Below are 16640 nucleotides of genomic sequence, written 5' to 3' on the forward strand. Positions count from 1 at the left end.
ACACAGGGCGTTTGTTCACAGGGGTCCGTGCACGGTGCAGGCAGTGCCCACAGGGCGTTGGTTCAGCCTGGTCAAGGTGTGGGAAAGCCCCCGTTGCACCTGCAAGTCCCCCACCTACTTGAAGGGAGCTCCCAGCTCATCCTACCAGGAACCCGGGGGGCTCCGAAGGCCAAACCTCTGGTCAGCCCCTGAGCTGGGGGTGCCTGGAGAGTGTGGGGCCAGCAGCAGTGGGAACGGGGCTGGAGTCCTGAGCAAGTGGCAGGGGGCGGGGCAGGAGGGGACGCAGCACCAGGACAGGCGGGGGCCCCAGGGCTCTCCAACCTGGGGGTCAACTGGGACTTCCGGGTCCTAAGTGTGGGGACCCCACAGGGTGGGACCCAGTGCCCTCCTTCTATCCAGGGATACAAAGCAACCTGCTCACCACAGAGCCTGAATCGGGCCTCCTCTTCTTCACCAGAAAACCTGGACGGCCCCTCATCCAGCTCCCAGAGAGCCTGGCTGGCCCCTGCATATCCGAGAGTCTGCCCGCTCGTCTCTCCCACGGGGACCCTGGTAGGTAGGACCCAGCTGTCACTCACACAGGGGCTTGGAAAACTGAGGCAGCTCCCAGGTGACCCCAGGAGTCCCCTAGGACAGGAGACGTGGCATGCACACTGCGTCATTCTCTGACCTCCAGGAAGCACACGATCAAGAGACTTGGGAGGCTGAGCCAAGGGCCTTCCCGCAAGGGAGCCAGAGTGGGCGGGGGCGCAGGCTCCAATGGGCTCTCTCCCTGTGCCACAGCCTCACAGCACCCAGTGTCCCAGCCAGGTTTGGAGCAGGGGGCAGGGGTCTGCAGCCCCCAGAGGGGTCACACCCCTACCGCCTGCCTCTGTCCTCCACTCCTCTGGCTGGGGACCCTGTCCCAAGCCGATGCTGACACATCTGACAGCCAGGCCGCCATGCATCCCAGCCCAGGCAGCCAGTGGGTGGGTGGCCAAGGCAGCCTGGGCAGGAAATGGCAGCGCGGTGGAGGGCCCTGGAACATTCCTCCAGCCTGCGCACTCACTGATCTCTCTGGCAGCCAGTCCAGGACATGCCTCAGTCGGGAACTGGGCTCCCACACCCCAACACCCCCTGGTTTCCAGGACCCTGTGTGTACAGGGAAGGCTTTGAGCACTCGGCTCCAAACTGAGAGTCCCCATTCTCCCCTCGCGCCCCACCTCGGTCAGTCCCTGCGTCTGCCCCCACTCGGTGCTAGTGCCAGCGGTATGAGGGTTTGTGTTGGCTTTTGGCCAAACCCTGGAATGTGCCTGCTGGCTGCACGGCAGCTGTTCTTGGAACCGGGCTACAATGCACAGACTGTCTCTGAGACGTGGGCGGATGGGGTGCAGACTGCCCAGAGCTGCGCATGAACCCAGGCCCTGAGACAAGGGTGAATGGTCTCACACAGGCCGACACACCGGTGAATGGGCTCGGGGCGTCCAAAGATGCAGCAGAACCTGGAACTGGCACTGGGGGCCCTCGACCTGGGACTCAGTCTGTGTGAGGTGCGGGGCACAGGTGGCTGACAGCACACGCTGCTAAGAACCCCTGGTGAATGGGGAGCAGGGCACCCCAACACTCAGACTCATGGGGACACGTGGTCCAGGAGCTCCGGGGGGGTGTATCAGCGACGGCACCCTGATTCCAGGTGGGCATCTATAGTCACAGGCAAAAGGCATGTCGCTGGCTGTGCAGGATCGTGAGGGAACAAGGCACCCCAATTTTAGGGTCAGTGGGGTTCATGTCTCTCAGATGCTTCTGGGATTGTGAGGGCTTCAGGCCTCTAGGAAGGGGCACAGACCCCTGGAGGCTTGGGTGATGAAGCTGAGAATCCGTGAATAGGGCACAGAGGTGTCTGGACAGGGACGAGTGTAGCTCCCACAGCCGAGACAGCTGGTAACGAAAGGGCAGCGGGTGTCCAAAGACACAGGGGAACTTGGAACTGTCACCGGGGACCCTCAACCTGGGACGTGCATCTACATTCAAGGCAGGTGGTGGGGGCTAGGCTGCCAAAGACCCTGACAGACGGGATACAAGGCACCAAAGCCCTCAGGCAGCTAGAGAAGAGCGGGGCTCAAGGGCTCAGAATGTGGGTGCACGGTCCCCAACGCTGCATGGGGTGAGGTAAGCCGTCGCACAGCGAGTTGGGGTGGAGCGTCCAGAGACCCGGAAACCCAGGGTAGAGTGCCCGTTGGGCTGATGGTTGAAGTCCTCACTACTCAGACTGTCGGAGGAGGGGTAGGACACCCGGTCAGCTGCCAGACACTCAGATAAGGAGGTTCCAGAGCCAAACTGTCTGAGCGACCGGGTCCGCGGGACCTGAGCCTTCACAATAAGAGGGCCCTGTGCAGGGGGACCAGGAGGGAGGGCGTATGTCCAGACACATGGGTGAATAAGGGCTACGCTCTCTGTCCTCAGGGGACTGGGAGCACCTTTGCAGATGTGTGCAGTGTCACCCACACTCTCAGAGGTTTCTGGACACGCACCACTCAGAAAGGCAGGTGAGGAGCACCCGCTGCGTCTACGCTGAGAGCTACAAAATGAGCTGCCAGGCCCTCGGGTGGAAGGAGACAGCCAGGGCTGGCAGGGTCAGATAACCTCACTTCTGACATACAGGGCACCACGACATTCAGAGTCCTGGGCTCCAGGCTGCCCAAATACTCAGGCAAGTGGAGTGTCAGGGCCCCACTTTCTCCATCATCCAGGTATTCGAGTGATTGGTGTTCCGGTTCGAGAACTGTCAAGAGGGCGGATGGAGAGAGACTTGCCCACGCCTCTAAGCCATGGGGTCCAGAGACCCAGACGCTCAGGCTGATGGGGACAGGAACCCACACACTGACATCAATGGGGTAAGGGCTCTAGGTGTTTAGAATAATGGGGTACACGTGTCAAGATGTCAGATGATGGAGGCGGAGGCTCAGCTCTTCGGAGGCACTTCACAGAGCCAAGGGAATGAGCAGCTCTCAGACAGGGCAGACACGAGGGCAGAGGGGGTGCACCCAGCAGTGAGGTACGTGGAGCACAGGACGTCCAAAACCACAGGAATGAGGCACCAGGCTCCTGGCCCTGGGCTGGCACCCAGGCTTAAGTACTGTGTGTCATGGGGGGTTCAGAGGGTTCAACAGGTGGGGGGCACGCTGTCCTGGCACCCTGGTAACAATAGGAGACCGAGAAGGGGCAGTTCACCTGACCCTGGGCATGAGGGAGGGGGCTGCACAGGCACTCAGGTCCCCAGACTGTGTCCCCCAGGCACTCTCAGGCATGGGGTGTAGAGATCCTGATGCCAGGGTTCCCGATGAACACAGACCCCCTGCCAGACAAGGTAAATGGGGTCCACACAAAGCTGTGGGGCATTGGGCCCCAGCCATGAGGTCCCCAAGGCCCTTGGGAGATGAGGTCAATGCGGGGAGGACACGGAGAACCCCTGTCCTCTGACTCGGCGGCTGCAGTAACAGCCATTTGAGGAGTGGGTTACACGCCCCCAGACTTCCAGGTGACAGGAAGACACCCAGACACTTCAAGACGTGGGGTTTTCATCGCCAAAATCCAGAGGCAAATTCTCAGAGGATAGGAATTGAGCCCATGGATTCAGCACCAGCCATGTTCAGAGGAGTGGGGTGCAGGTCCGAATGCCCAAGATGGAACAGAGTCTCCCGGAGGCTCGGTGATGGGGTGCAGCCCCCCCGGAGGCTCAGATCATGGGGTACAGCCTCCCCAGATGCCTGGTTGATGGGGTACAGCCTCCCAGGATGAAGAGGCACAGACAGTATGCATGAAAGGTGAGTGTGGCACATACAAGCTAAGACACAGAGAATGGGCACAGGGCATCCCAAACCACAGAGAACTATGGCAAGCTGAACTCCCCCATCCCCAGCCATCCCAGGCCCCAGTTGATGAGGGTGCCCCAGCCCTGCAGGGCGCAGCAGCTGGGGTCAGAGTGGGCGGGGCAAACACAGGCTCACTCAGCACACTTCTCTTTGTGTGCCAGTGACTCCTGGCTCCCCAGAGCCAGCGTTCGCCTTGCATTCCAACCTCAAGCATTCCCCAGGCGACCTCAGAGGAAGCGTCCCCATCCAGGAGCCCCACCAGGGTCTCCACGAAGCTGCTGGCTGCCAAGCCGCCGTCTGGGGCCTCAGGGCTGGCCTCGGGCTCCAGCTCTGTTTGGTTTTCTCCTTCCTGCCCTGGAACCTCAGACGCCCGTCTGGCCGTGAAGGCGCCCATATACTGGGGAAGGCACAAAGCCCCTACACAGCTGGCTGCAGAGAACTGCGCGCGGGGCACGTAGCTCAGCTGTACCCTGGGGCCGGCGTCGAGCCACCTCCTGCACGTGTCCCCTCGCTTGCCTAAAAGCCCCACTAGGGCAGCCTCCGGCCCTTCTCATCCCAGACTGGGTCAGACTAGGAGACAGACCCATGCCCTGTGCAAACATCAGAAGGATGTACACGTCCCCACACGCCCAGGGCCGTTTATGACCGGAGGGGCCCAGAAGTGCACATGCGTGCCCACACGTCTCCCTGCTATGGCACAAAAGCATCTCGGGGCCTGGGCTATGTCCTCCATACGTGCTGCCTGACCAGCCCCGCAGGGCCGGCCCCGCTGGGACAGGTTTTCCCGTTAAGCATTAACCAGCAGCAGATAAAGGCTCTGAGGAAACGCCCTGGCCTGGGGTGGCCACTCCATGGTAGGCCCAGGTCACGGGTTTGATTAGAGTGACCAGACCAGACTAACCGGCCAGAGCAGAGGGAGGGAAGCTTAGGCTATAGGCCCTGCTCGGGGGTCCAACTGAAGCAAGAGGCACTGAGGTTAGATCGGAGTGAGGACTTCCAGCCACGCGCCCAGCGGCCGGCTGATAAGGGGGCTGCTCATTAAGAAACCAAGAACTCAAGGTGTTGGGTTAGTCCAGTAGGAGCCGAAGGCACGGAGGGGAATGGCCTGCGGGTGCCTGGGGCTGGAAGTGGAGGCAGCGGCAGAACCGAGCAGGCCCACCTGGCTCTCTGTGAGCCCCCTGCCCCACACTGCCCAGGGCAGTCCCACCCGGCCCCTACCCTCCTCACACTTAGTTCCCCCATGACCCACAGCACCTGAGGTGCCCTCTTCCAAGCCAGGCGGCCCTGCACCTCAGGACCCCTCCCAGCGTGCAGAACCTGCTCCAACCAGGTTCAGTCAGGCCGCCTCCTGCTGCCCCTCACCAAGGCCAGCCTGAAGGGCCCATCACCCCCTCCTGCAAAGCTGCGTTGGGCTCAGGGTGCCCCCAGCCCCAAGAGACCCTTGGAAACAGGCTGGAGCCCAGATGCTCAACCTTTGCGCCTCGGGGAGACCTTCCTAACGCAGGGAGTTGCCCAGTTCTCACGGGCCAGCAGTTCCGGCCACAGGGTGGGGCTCCTGCAGCCCTGCCCCCCGCACCCCCTCCTCCCCCAGGAGAGAGTTCCCCGTCACCAGAGGCAGTGCTGTCCGAGAGCTGGACCGGCCTCCGGGTGTCTGAGAGGAAGGCCTGGTGGCTGGCCGGCCACAGGAAGCACTGGGTGTCAGGTGAGAGCTTTTACACCTGGGGGGCTGCCAGCCCCAACACTCGGGGAAATCTTGCTTTTCCAGAGGAAGGGCCCACGGAAAGGTGCTCCCACGGAAGCAGAAAGCATTCCGTGTAGACTCACCGTGGAGGGAAGCATTAGCAAGCCTGAATCAGTGCCTGGCCTCGGGCTAACAAGAAGGCTAAAGGAGGGGCTCACCCCTGTTCTGCCTGGTGGGGGCTGGGGGTCCCAACGGGGTGGGATTTAGCACAAAACCTCATGGCAGGTCTGGGGGTCCTTGGGGTGACCAGGGAGGGCTTCCTGGAAGAGGTGGGCTCACACTGGCCTTGGAGGGTGAGCAGGTTGGGGATGCGGATGAGTACTCTAGGCAGCTTGGCAGCTGCAGGAGCAGAGCAGCCACCTTCGTGGGGAGAGCGGAGCTGCCTTCCAGAGCTTCAAGGAGCCTCCTGGAGCGGTGGCCAGGCCGGGAGCCAGGGAGGAAGGACCCGTCTCCCTTTCCTGGGAAAACGGCGTGAACTCCCAGAGAAGGTTTTCCCAACAGGGCCACAGGAGATGGACAGCCAAAGCTAGACAACGGAGAGAGTGGCCCCGAGGCTCAGGCAGGGAGGGCGGGGAATTCCCAGATCAGGGCGGGGAGACCCGAGAGCCCCCAGCGCCCAAAGGGTCTCCAGGGCGCTGTCCCCAGGAGCCGGGAGGGGTGGACGGCGCCACCTGGTGGCCACACGCCTGCTGCACCTGCACCTCCTTCGGGTCCCGGAGGTCCAGAGGGACCCTGCACCTCCTCAGGCCTTGGGACCCTCAGCGTCGGCAGCCAGAGCCCCCAGGGTCCTGGGGTACTCCAGGACAGCTTCTGGGTGGCCCCGTGCTCCTCGGGGGGCAAGGTCACCAGGCTGGCCCAGGAGTGCCGCTGGCCGGCTGCAGCAAATCACTGCAGGGGTGCTCTCACCTCCCCGCCCTGACCGTTAGACTAAAGGAGGGGGGATGCCAGCAAAGCAGGGGCACAGGGGAGGGGTGCATGCACACGCACACATGCCTGCACTCACAGATGCAGATTCTGTATTGGTAACTTATCCGGAATCTCAACCATAAAAATCTCCAGTGAAGCTACTTTAATCTCAGCATGTATACAGGCTCTGACATTTCAAAAGGAGAAGTTGCCTTTAAACTCCACGTGGGGAGGAGGCAGTGGCCTGTTTGAATCTGGCTGGCACAGTCCTGCTCCAGGGACCCTGTGAACCCAGCCCATTCCATCAGCCACCCGTAGAGGCGCTCTGCCAGCCACGTGTGGGACGCCCAACCACCTGGGAGTGTCCCCCAGGGGCCGAGGGGCTGCTGAGGCCAGTACACCCACACTCCATCTGCAGGTGACTCACGCAAGGGGTCCCCCAAACAGGACCAGCTCCGTAATTTGTGCAGTGCAGAGTGAAAATGTGCAGTGTCTTGTTCCAAAATTAAGAATTTCAAGATGGCCCCAGCATACATGAAACCAAGCATGGACCCCTCTGAGCATGGGGCCCTGTGCACAGGATGCAGCCTGGAAAGCTGGCCCTGACCTCCGCATCTCCTTTTTGTACCTATAATCCCTCCACAGTGCTGGCCCCTCTGCTCTGGGGACAGCCTGGGCTTCCAGGGCCATGATGGCCTCCAGAGCCACAAAACTAGAACTCCCAGCCTCGGTCCACTCGCCTGTAAAACACCTGCCTGCTGACCTCACAGGGACAACATGCGTGTGGGGCTGGAACCTGGACCCTCCCTCCCCTCTTTGAGCTGCAGCCGCCTCCTCTGAACACTGGGGGTTTGGGTCCGTTCTGGGAGTGCGTCTGCCTCTCCCAGCCCGCCAAGGAGTGGGGCATTGATGCTGTATGCGTGTGTGCACGCGTGTGTGTGTGCGTGTCTGTGTGTGTGTGTGTGTGTGCGTGTGTGTGTCTGTGTGTGTGTGTGTCTGTGTGTGTGTGTCTGTGTGTGTGTGTCTGTGTGTGTGTCTGTGTGTGTGTGTGTGTCTGTGTGTGTGTCTGTGTGTGTCTGTGTGTGTCTGTGTGTGTGTGTCTGTGTGTGTGTGTCTGTGTGTGTCTGTGTGTCTGTGTGTCTGTGTGTGTGTGTCTGTGTGTGTGTCTGTGTGTCTGTGTGTGTGTGTGTGTGTCTGTGTGTGTGTGTGTCTGTGTGTGTCTGTGTGTGTGTGTGTCTGTGTGTGTGTCTGTGTGTGTGTGTCTGTGTGTGTGTGTCTGTGTTGTCTGTGTGTGTGTGTGTCTGTGTGTGTTGTGTGTCTGTCTGTGTGTCTGTGTGTGTGTGTGTCTGTGTGTGTGTCTGTGTGTGTGTGTGTCTGTGTGTGTGTGTCTGTGTGTGTGTCTGTGTGTGTGTGTGTCTGTGTGTGTCTGTGTGTGTCTGTGTGTGTGTGTCTGTGTGTGTGTCTGTGTGTGTGTGTGTGTCTGTGTGTGTGTGTCTGTGTCTGTGTGTGTGTCTGTGTGTGTGTGTGTCTGTCTGTGTGTGTGCGTGTGTGTGTGTGCGTGTGTGTGTGTGTGTCTGTGTGTGTGTGTGTGTGTCTGTGTGTGTGTGTGTGTCTGTGTGTGTGTGTGTGTGTCTGTGTGTGTGTGTCTGGAGTCATGGTGGGGTCCCTTTCTGTCTCCTTCCTCTGCCCGAGACTGGGGGGCTGCAGAGGTGAGGGCATCTGGCCTGAACAGCTGCTTATTCCCAAAGGGATGGCCCGGACTGGGCCCCTAAGGCCAGGCTGACTGGGACATGACGAGAAGGGCCCCAGGCTCTTGTGGGCAAAGCAGGGGAGGCGCCGAGGTGGATGAACGGAGTCTCCTGGCCGGCTGCTTCTCTCCGGGGCGGGTGGAGTCAGAGAAGAGCTGAGCTGGGGAGTCACCCCGGGCCTGGGGTCACCGTGGGCCCCATGTGGCACCCTGGTTCCCCTGCCTGTAGGTGGGAGGAGCCAGTCTGTCCAGGTGTGCTCCCTCCCCAGGCCTCAGGAAGGCGGGTACAGGGGCCAGCAGCTGCACCCGCCCCACCCTCCTTCCCACCCACATGCCGAAGGGTGGCCAGGCAGGCAGGTGGGCGAGTCCAGGCGGTGGCTGAGTCAGTGTGTGAGGAATGTTCTGGCCGCTCCCAGCTGCACCCTGCCCCTACCTGCCCCCACCTCACCTTCGTCCCCAGGCACTGTGGCCCTGAGCCCCTGCCAGGAATGCACCTTTCGCTGAGGCCTGCTCAGTGAGCTCCCCCAACAGCCAGCCCTGCTCCTCGCCCCACGACCCTGCAGACCCCTCTGGGCTTCCATGTTCCTGGAAGCTGCAGTGAACACGCTCCACCTGCTTGGCTGGAAACCATAGTGGGCCCCAGCTAGTGGTGGGTCCTGGGGTAGGGGCAAGGAACTGATGGGACCGTAGAGATGAGACCCCCAGGGATGAGATGGGATCCCCCAGGCAGGGCCCAGGGTCCAGGACCCGGGAGAAAGAAGCAGGGAGGGAGAGGGCCTCCTGATGGAGGAGGCATCCTACAGTGGGGGCAAGGGTGCTCTGAGGTCCGGTGAAGGCAGGGACCAGGCTGCCCAGGCCCTGCTTGCTTGGCTGGGGCTGGGGGCTGGGGGGAGGTGGCCAGGAGGCTGGGCCTGGGCAGCTAAACTGGAGCTTTGGCTAGGGTCCAGAGCCTCCCTCCCTTCAGCTTCCTGCCGTGCAGAACCCTCGCCCCTGGCCACCCTAGGCTGCCTCCTTGCCCAGGCAGACCCAGCACTGGTTGCTGCCAGGCAGATGGAGTAGCGGGCAGGGGCTGGAGGGGCCACCCTCCCAGCTGACCCAGCCTCCCGGGCCGCTTCCTCCAAACCAGCAGGGTGGAAAGATGGGACACCCACCAGACTCTCCCAGTGCCCTGGCCCCAGCTGGCACCACAGCTATACCTGGGCTTATTCCAGACCTCATCGCCGGGACGCCCTGTGAGTTGTGGGACTCCCAAGAGGGGCGTGGGGATAACCCAGCCAAGTGGGGGCTGCAGCTGTCCATGGATGCACTCAGCCCGGCCTCTACCCCAGGGCCCCGCTGGGCTCTCATTGCAGGCGCCCTTGCTGCGGGCGTCCTCGTCGTCTCCTGCCTCCTCTGTGCCGCCTGCTGCTGCTGCCGCCACCACAGGAAGAAGCGCAGGGGCAAGGAGGTGGTGGGTCTGGGCAGTGCCTGTGGCACCACCACCACCCACCTGGTGAGGAGCGGCTCCTTCTCGCTCAGTCCAGAGAGGGCTCGAAATCCAGGTTCCAGAGCCCAGGGCAGCGAGGCGAGTTCAGCCCCAGGGATGGTTTAGCCCCCACAGAGGCAGGGGCGGCGAGGGCCTTCCTGGCAGGGAAAGTGGGTGAACAGAGGTGAGGAGGAGGTCACGCTACAGGGGCTGCTCCACGGGCCCAAGGGAGCCACAGCGGCTTCTTGAGGAAGGCAAGGGACACCACAGACCCCACGTTTGAGGTGGGTTTGGCCGGTCTCACACAGTGAAGCCGAGGGTTTGTGCCTGTCGGGTGGCCTGGCCTGTCATGTAGTGCTGCCCGGGAGCCCAGGGCTCTGATGGGGCATGATGCCAGCACCACCTGCCCCTTGTCCCGACTCACTCCAGGTGCAGCCTGATGTGGATAGCCTGGAGTCCAGTCCGGGGGGCGCTCAGCAATGGGGGCGCCTGCAGCTGTCCCTGGAGTACGACTTTGGAAGCCAGGAGGTGAAGGACCCCGCTGCGCAGGAGCAGCGGTTCTGCGAGTTTCTGGAAGGGGTGATGGGTGAAGTGCAGACCCTGTGCCCTGGGTGGTGGGGAGCTGACAGGGCAGGGGCCCTTGGCTGAGCCCACCCCCCTGGCTCCCAGATCAGGGTGGGCCTGAGGCAGGCAGCCGACCTGAGGCCCGGGGGCACTGTGGACCCCTATGCGCGGGTCAGCGTCTCCACCCAGTCCGGGCACAGACATGAGACAAAAGTGCACCGAGGCACGCTCTGCCCTGTGTTTGACGAGACCTGCTGCTTCCATGTGAGTCAGGGATGGTCGGCTGGGTGGGCCTGGGCTGGGGCAGCAGGGCCTGGCTCACGCCGCTGTCTCAGATCCCGCAGGAGGAGCTGCCGGGGACCACCCTGCAGGTGCAGCTTTTCAACTTCAAGCGCTTCTCGGGGCATGAGCCCCTGGGTGAGCTCCGCCTGCCACTGGGCACCGTGGATCTACAGCACGTTCTGGAGCACTGGTACCCGCTGGGTCCGCCGGCTGCCACCGAGGTGAGGCGCTGATCACCAGGTCACAGCCCCAGGCAGAGCTGGCAGGGGCCCTGAGGCCTGGTGGGCAGCAGCTGCGGGAGCCTGAACCCCAACTTGGCCAGAATCACCCTCCTGGGCTGAAGCCCCTCTTGCTGCCCACAGCCCGAGCAGGTGGGAGAGCTGTGCTTCTCTCTCCGGTACGTGCCCAGCTCAGGCCGGCTGACCGTGGTGGTGCTGGAGGCTCGAGGCCTGCGTCCAGGACTGGCAGGTGAGGGTCACACCTGCCCATGCTGGTGTACAAAGCGGGGGCCTGTGCTCGGCCCTGAGCCCCGGGATGCCCCTTCGGCACTTCTTGCCCTCCCAGAGCCCTACGTGAAGGTCCAGCTCATGCTGAACCAGAGGAAGTGGAAGAAGAGAAGGACAGCCTCCAGAAAGGGCACGGCTGCCCCCTACTTCAACGAGGCCTTCACCTTCCTGGTGCCCTTCAGTCAGGTCCAGGTGGGTCTCCAGGAGGCAGGGGCAGAGCGGGACCCAGTGCCAGACCACGATGACCACGGTCTTTCTCCTCCAACTCCGACACATGGCCTGTCTCTGCACAGAATGTGGACCTGGTGCTGGCCGTCTGGGACCGCGGCCTGCCGCTCCGGGCTGAGCCTGTGGGCAAGGTGCACCTGGGTGCCCGGGCCTCGGGGCAGCCCCTGCAGCACTGGGCAGACATGCTGGCCCACGCCCAGCGGCCCATTGCCCAGTGGCACCCCCTGCAGCCAGCCAGGGAGGTGGACCACGTGCTGGCCCTGCAGCCCCGCCTGCGCCTGCACCTGCCCTTGCCCCACTCCTGAACGCACCGTGTGCCTCGGTCTCCCTGCTGAGCCCAGGCACTTGCCCAGGCCGCCCTGCAGGACCACTGCAATAAACGCCTTCTCCTGCCACTGTGTGTCCGGCTGGAGCCTGGAGGGGATGCAGAAACAGGGCCTGGCTCCACTGGCCAGGGCCCCCCCACAATGACAGGGGAGGGGCTCCTCTCCAGAGTCAGCCAGGCCCTGAGGCCTCTGACTGGTCCCTGCCGGACCCTCGGGTAGGGGTGGGAAACCTGCCCGGGAGCACCGATCCCCACCCCCGGGCCACGTGGGAAGACCTGGGAGGTGGGGGCCAGAGAGTCAGGACCACATGGGATGGGGCGAGCTAGAGCCAGCGCTGTAGGGACACAGTGGGCAGTGGTGTTTGGGGGCCGGTGAGCGTGGAGGGAGGACCCCCAACACCTCAGAGACCAACACTGCAGGGCCTTCCCCGCATGAGCAGCAGGGGGCAGCAGATGCCTTCGGAAGCTGCTGGGGCCTTTAGGGGCTCAGTCCTGGCCGGATGCCCCTCCCAGGCCCCACACATCTGGGCTGCCTTAGCGGCTGGAGCCTCCACACTGCTGTTTCCTCTGATCCTCCCCATGGGGCTGCGAAGCCGGCAGGGCTGGAGCCAAGAGCCCCCACTCCGAGAGGGTGCCAAGTCACGGTCCAGGGGGCCTCTGCAGGGCGGGGGCCTGGGGGCTGGGGGGGGGGGGCGAGGGCCTCAGGGCCTGAGTGAGAAAGCAATGCCAGGCCTGCCCGGGCAGCCAGGCGGGCCCCAAGCCCCCGCGGGTCAGAGAGGCCCCCAAGGCAGGTGGCGCCACTCCCCTTAGGTTGAAGGATGTGTTCCAAGTCGCCCGGCGAGGGTGAGGGGACAGTTCCGGGAAGGATGGGAGGGGCCCAGAGGCACGTGCGGCGTGCCCCTCACTCCTGGTCCCGCTCCCCAGGCAGGGAGAGAGCATCATGCAAGGAGGGGGCAGCCCCCCAGCTCTCGGTCCATGTGATGGAGCCTGGAAGGCCACGTCTGGAGGTCCAGGCCTCACCCCGGGAGCCAGGCTTGCCGAAGGGGGTCAGGCCTGGGCTGAAGTGGGAAACAGCCCATTGCAGGGGCTGAGCGGGGAAGCTGGCCCAGCAGGGAGGGGCTGTGGCTGTCACCCAGCAAGCAGCCAGGTCGGTGGGCTGGACGCTGACCTCGGGCGAGATGGGCTGAGGCGAGGTGTGGATCCTCGCAGTGACCCCTCAGCTGACCCAAGCCGTGTGCCCGGCCGAGGCCACAGGCAAAGCCAGGCACACTGTCCTCAGGCTCCTTACAAGAACAGCGGAGGCATCTCCAGCGCGTCACCAAGCCCTAAATAGAGCAGCCCAGCCATGGCATCCCCCACCAAGACTTCTTGGACTGGGCGGCAGCACGCGGCCAGGCCAGGCGGCCGGACAGGTGGGGAGGTCTCTGCGGCTCTCCGTGCCCCCATTGGTCTGAGGAGGACTCCATGCCCTTTCTGAGCAGGGGCCCAGCCTGGGGGAGGCCATTTATACCCCTCCCCCTGGGCCCACCAGCCCAACTCACTGCTGCCGGCCTGACCTCGCTCCCAGCCCTGCTGCCCAGATTCTAGGTGAGGCCCAGCCCTGCCCGCCAAGGCCGGGGCACAGGATGTGGCTCGAGCTAGTTTGAGGGAGGACTCCCTGGGGCAGGGGTCTGGGGGCCTGGAGGATGCTGCCAGCAGCCCTCTTTGGGGGCCTGCACGGATCTGGGAGTGAGAAGGAGAGGCTTGGGGAGGCAGCTATAGTGCGAGGCAGGTTCTAGACAGGCCCTGACCACCAGGCTTCATCTCTGGGAACCCTGGAAGGAGAGTTTAGGGGTCAAGAAACCCCAGAACCTGAGCCCCCAGGCCAAACTGAGGAGCGATTTCTTCCACGCACTTAGGCCCAAAGCCAAAGACAGAGGGTTAAAAATAACAGCGTCACTCAGGAGGCCACCTGTGCTGGCCCATCCCGCCCTCCCTCGGGGACAGCTGCAGCTCCTCAGGCTATGCCTGGGACATTTTGGGAACACTTTCTCCTCTTACTTCTCACCCTGGGGAATTCCAAGACATTGTCTTTGAAGGAGGTGAGAGTAGGGGGTGGGAGGGAGGGGCTGTCATTGGGAGCCCTGAACCCCTCACCACCTGATGGGCACAGGCATCACGGCAGCAAGGGCCCAGCCAACACCCCTGCCTTCCTCTCCCCACAGGCTTCAAGCTCAGGACCTCACGATGGGAGAGTAAGTAGCACCCCTGTACCCCCCCCCATATAGTGACCCTGCCCACCTCCTGCCCTGTCCACCCCATCACACACCCTGACCCCGCCAGACATGGCCCTAACCTCTGTCTTCTCTCCCCGTCCTGCCTGCGTCCTCTCTCCCTGGACAGTGAGGAGGTAAGTACTTGCTGGGGGCTCAAAACATGACGAGGAGGGAGCTCCCCCAACTCAGGATAGGTCATCGGTCACAGCCTCAAGGCCCTAAGGCCCAGGGAAGATGGCCCGGCCCTCCCCGCTGGCAAAAGTGCCCCACCCACCCACCAAGACGCTGCCGAAAGAGAGGAAGTGGCTGCTCCGAGCCTTCTGGGGCAGGGGAAGTGCGGCTGTGGCCTGGTCACAGGGGAATCACTTCTTCTTTCTGATTCCTGCACTTCCTGCCCCTGCCTTGCCGGCCAACCTGCCCCCAACTGGCCCTGTGGTCTGGACTCCTCTCCCCCAACCTCCGGCCTCCCAGCACCATGTGCCACCTGGGCAAAGTGTCACACACCACACAGCACCATGTCCCAGAGCAAGGTCTGGGGCCAGTGAGGCCCAGACTGCCCATTATGGCCTTGGGAGCTCCCAGGCTCCGCTGGTCCCTGAGCCGGAGCCCCTGACCTGGCCAGGGAGCCTGGAGAGGGGTGGGGGTGCTCCAGGCCTGGAGGCCCTGACTCAACCCCCTGTCCCCTGCCCTGCAGAAGCGGAACAGGGCCATCACGGCCCGCAGGCAGCACCTGAAGGTAGGTGTGGGCTCCCCGGGGGCCGCCCTAGGTGGGTCTGCAGGGGGGCCAGCTGCAGCCCCCTCACCACCTGCCCCGCCACAGAGCGTGATGCTGCAGATAGCGGCCACAGAGCTGGAGAAGGATAAGAGCCGCCGCGAGGCCGAGAAGCAGAACTACCTGGCAGAGCATTGCCCGCCACTGCACATCCCGGGCTCCATGTCAGAAGTGCAGGTACCGGCCCCTCCCCGGCCACCTCACCTCCCCTCCCCAGCAGCAGGCCTGCCTGCTACCTCAGTTTCCCCACTTGTCAAGAGGGCCAGCGGGGTGGTCAGGGCAGGGGCAGGTGACCATGGCTGCCAAGTGTCAAGACGGTCACCCACCCCCACACCCACCCCTAGGAGCTCTGCAAACAGCTGCACGCCAAGATCGACGCGGCTGAAGAGGAGAAGTATGACATGGAGGTGAAGGTGCAGAAGAGTAGCAAGGAGGTGAGTGGTGGGGGCAGGCTGGCAGCAGGTGGGCAGGCAGTGGCCCAGCAGGCAAGTGGGTGGGCCAGGGAGGCCGAGGCCACCAGGATCTCAGGCTTCCACCTGGCTCTCCTGCCCACAGCTGGAGGACATGAACCAGAAGCTATTTGATCTGCGGGGCAAGTTCAAGCGGCCCCCGCTGCGGAGGGTGCGCATGTCGGCTGACGCCATGCTCAAGGCCCTGCTGGGCTCCAAGCACAAGGTGTGCATGGACCTGAGGGCCAACCTGAAGCAGGTCAAGAAGGAGGACACAGAGAAGGTACATGCCGCGGGGGGAGCACCACAACACCTGCCCCGTCCCTGGGGAGCATCTCCCACACCTGCCCTGTCCCTGGGGAGCACCTCCCACACCTGCCCTGCCAGGGGAGCACCTCCCACACCTGCCCTGTCCCTGGGGAGCACCTCCCACACCTGCCCTGTCCCTGGGGAGCACCTCCCACACCTGCCCTGTCCCTGGGGAGCACCACCACACCTGCCCTGCCAGGGGCCCTAAACCACTGCCCCTCCAGGGTGCCATGCAGGGGACACTCCACTGCCCAAAGCAGAGGGTAAACTGAAGCTGAAGGTGGTGTGGACCAGGGTGCATGCATAAGTGGGTGGGCCTGAGCCCTCTCCTGCCTTCCCCTCCACAGGAGCGGGACCTGCGAGACGTGGGTGACTGGAGGAAGAACATCGAGGAGAAGTCCGGCATGGAAGGCCGGAAGAAGATGTTTGAGACCGAGTCCTAGGCTCCTCGCTGCCCCCACGCCTGCCCCGGTGCCCGGCTCCCAGCAGAACATACTAGGGGGATGCACAGAGCCTGCCAGGGAGGGCTGGCCTCACCTCCACTGTCAATAAAGGATTTGAATCCCCATGGCTGGTCTGGTCTGGCTCTCCCCAGCCTCATCGGCCATGCTCTGGACCCCTGCATCTGTGGCCTGCAGTGTGGTCAGTGGCCAGCGGGGAAAGCCCGGGAGGAGGCCACACAGGGCCTGGGGATTTCAGGCTGGGAGGGAAGCTGCTTCTAGCAAGGAGGTGGGCCTGGGAAGGCCCCTACAGGGGAATCCACCCCAGGCTGCATGGGGCTGGTTGGTGAGGGCCCTGAAAGGTCCCTTGGCGTTCCTGGGGCTCGGCCTGAGCACATCCGACACGCAGGGCTGGGGACGGAGGCTGCAGGACCGAGCCAGGTCTGGGTGGGAGTTTCCGAGATGAGCAGGTCTCCCTTTTGCACAGCCATCCAAAGGCCCTGCTGGGGCTCCAGAGAGATCCACACATGTGACACACACGTAGCCCCCACAGTGCTGGGGGCAGCCCCCTGTTCCTCCCAAGCTGCCCCTCCTCAGGGAGCTCATCTGAGGCAGGAAGCCAAGGGCTACATTAGACCCCAGGCTGCTGTCCACATGTGCCCACCCCCAGATCCTCCTGCTCATCCCCCTCCCACATCACTTTAGGGGCAGACCCCCAGCCCCGGGGCCTCCTGCTTTTCCTATCTTCCCCCTGCCCTGAGGGCTGAGGCCTGAGTTGGGGGTAGGGCTGGGCACGGGGA

The 16640-nt window shown here is 63.4% G+C and overlaps 2 protein-coding genes across 10 annotated transcripts; both read left to right on the forward strand.

Annotated features, from left to right (window-relative positions):
* The first annotated feature begins 5479 nt into the window (after positions 1 to 5479).
* Positions 5480 to 12261, forward strand: SYT8 (synaptotagmin 8). Of its 8 annotated transcripts, none has more exons than XM_030918343.1 (9): positions 5482 to 5553; positions 9372 to 9477; positions 9574 to 9737; positions 10140 to 10238; positions 10380 to 10538; positions 10610 to 10777; positions 10919 to 11024; positions 11121 to 11254; positions 11356 to 11685. In XM_030918343.1, the coding sequence occupies exons 2-9, from the start codon at positions 9384 to 9386 to the stop codon at positions 11593 to 11595; spliced, it is 1164 nt and encodes a 387-aa protein (XP_030774203.1). In that variant the 5' UTR covers positions 5482 to 5553; positions 9372 to 9383; the 3' UTR covers positions 11596 to 11685. The 8 variants fall into 8 exon arrangements, with proteins under 8 accessions (XP_030774204.1, XP_030774203.1, XP_010380329.1 ...); XM_010382032.2 differs by lacking the exon at positions 5482 to 5553 and adding an exon at positions 8757 to 8894 and having other exon boundaries at positions 9375 to 9477; XM_030918344.1 differs by having other exon boundaries at positions 5480 to 5553; positions 9375 to 9477; positions 11121 to 12261.
* An 822-nt stretch (positions 12262 to 13083) lies between these two features.
* TNNI2 (troponin I2, fast skeletal type) lies at positions 13084 to 15968 on the forward strand. 2 transcript variants are annotated; one of them, XM_010382033.2, is made up of 8 exons: positions 13084 to 13202; positions 13820 to 13849; positions 13998 to 14004; positions 14565 to 14606; positions 14691 to 14819; positions 14987 to 15076; positions 15198 to 15374; positions 15748 to 15968. In XM_010382033.2, the coding sequence occupies exons 2-8, from the start codon at positions 13842 to 13844 to the stop codon at positions 15841 to 15843; spliced, it is 549 nt and encodes a 182-aa protein (XP_010380335.1). In that variant the 5' UTR covers positions 13084 to 13202; positions 13820 to 13841; the 3' UTR covers positions 15844 to 15968. The 2 variants fall into 2 exon arrangements, with proteins under 2 accessions (XP_010380335.1, XP_010380336.1); XM_010382034.2 differs by lacking the exon at positions 13084 to 13202 and adding an exon at positions 13588 to 13696.
* Positions 15969 to 16640: the final 672 nt, after the last annotated feature.

Source organism: Rhinopithecus roxellana, chromosome 15 (genome assembly GCF_007565055.1).
Source record: "Rhinopithecus roxellana isolate Shanxi Qingling chromosome 15, ASM756505v1, whole genome shotgun sequence".
In the NCBI taxonomy this organism is placed as follows: domain Eukaryota; kingdom Metazoa; phylum Chordata; class Mammalia; order Primates; family Cercopithecidae; genus Rhinopithecus; species Rhinopithecus roxellana.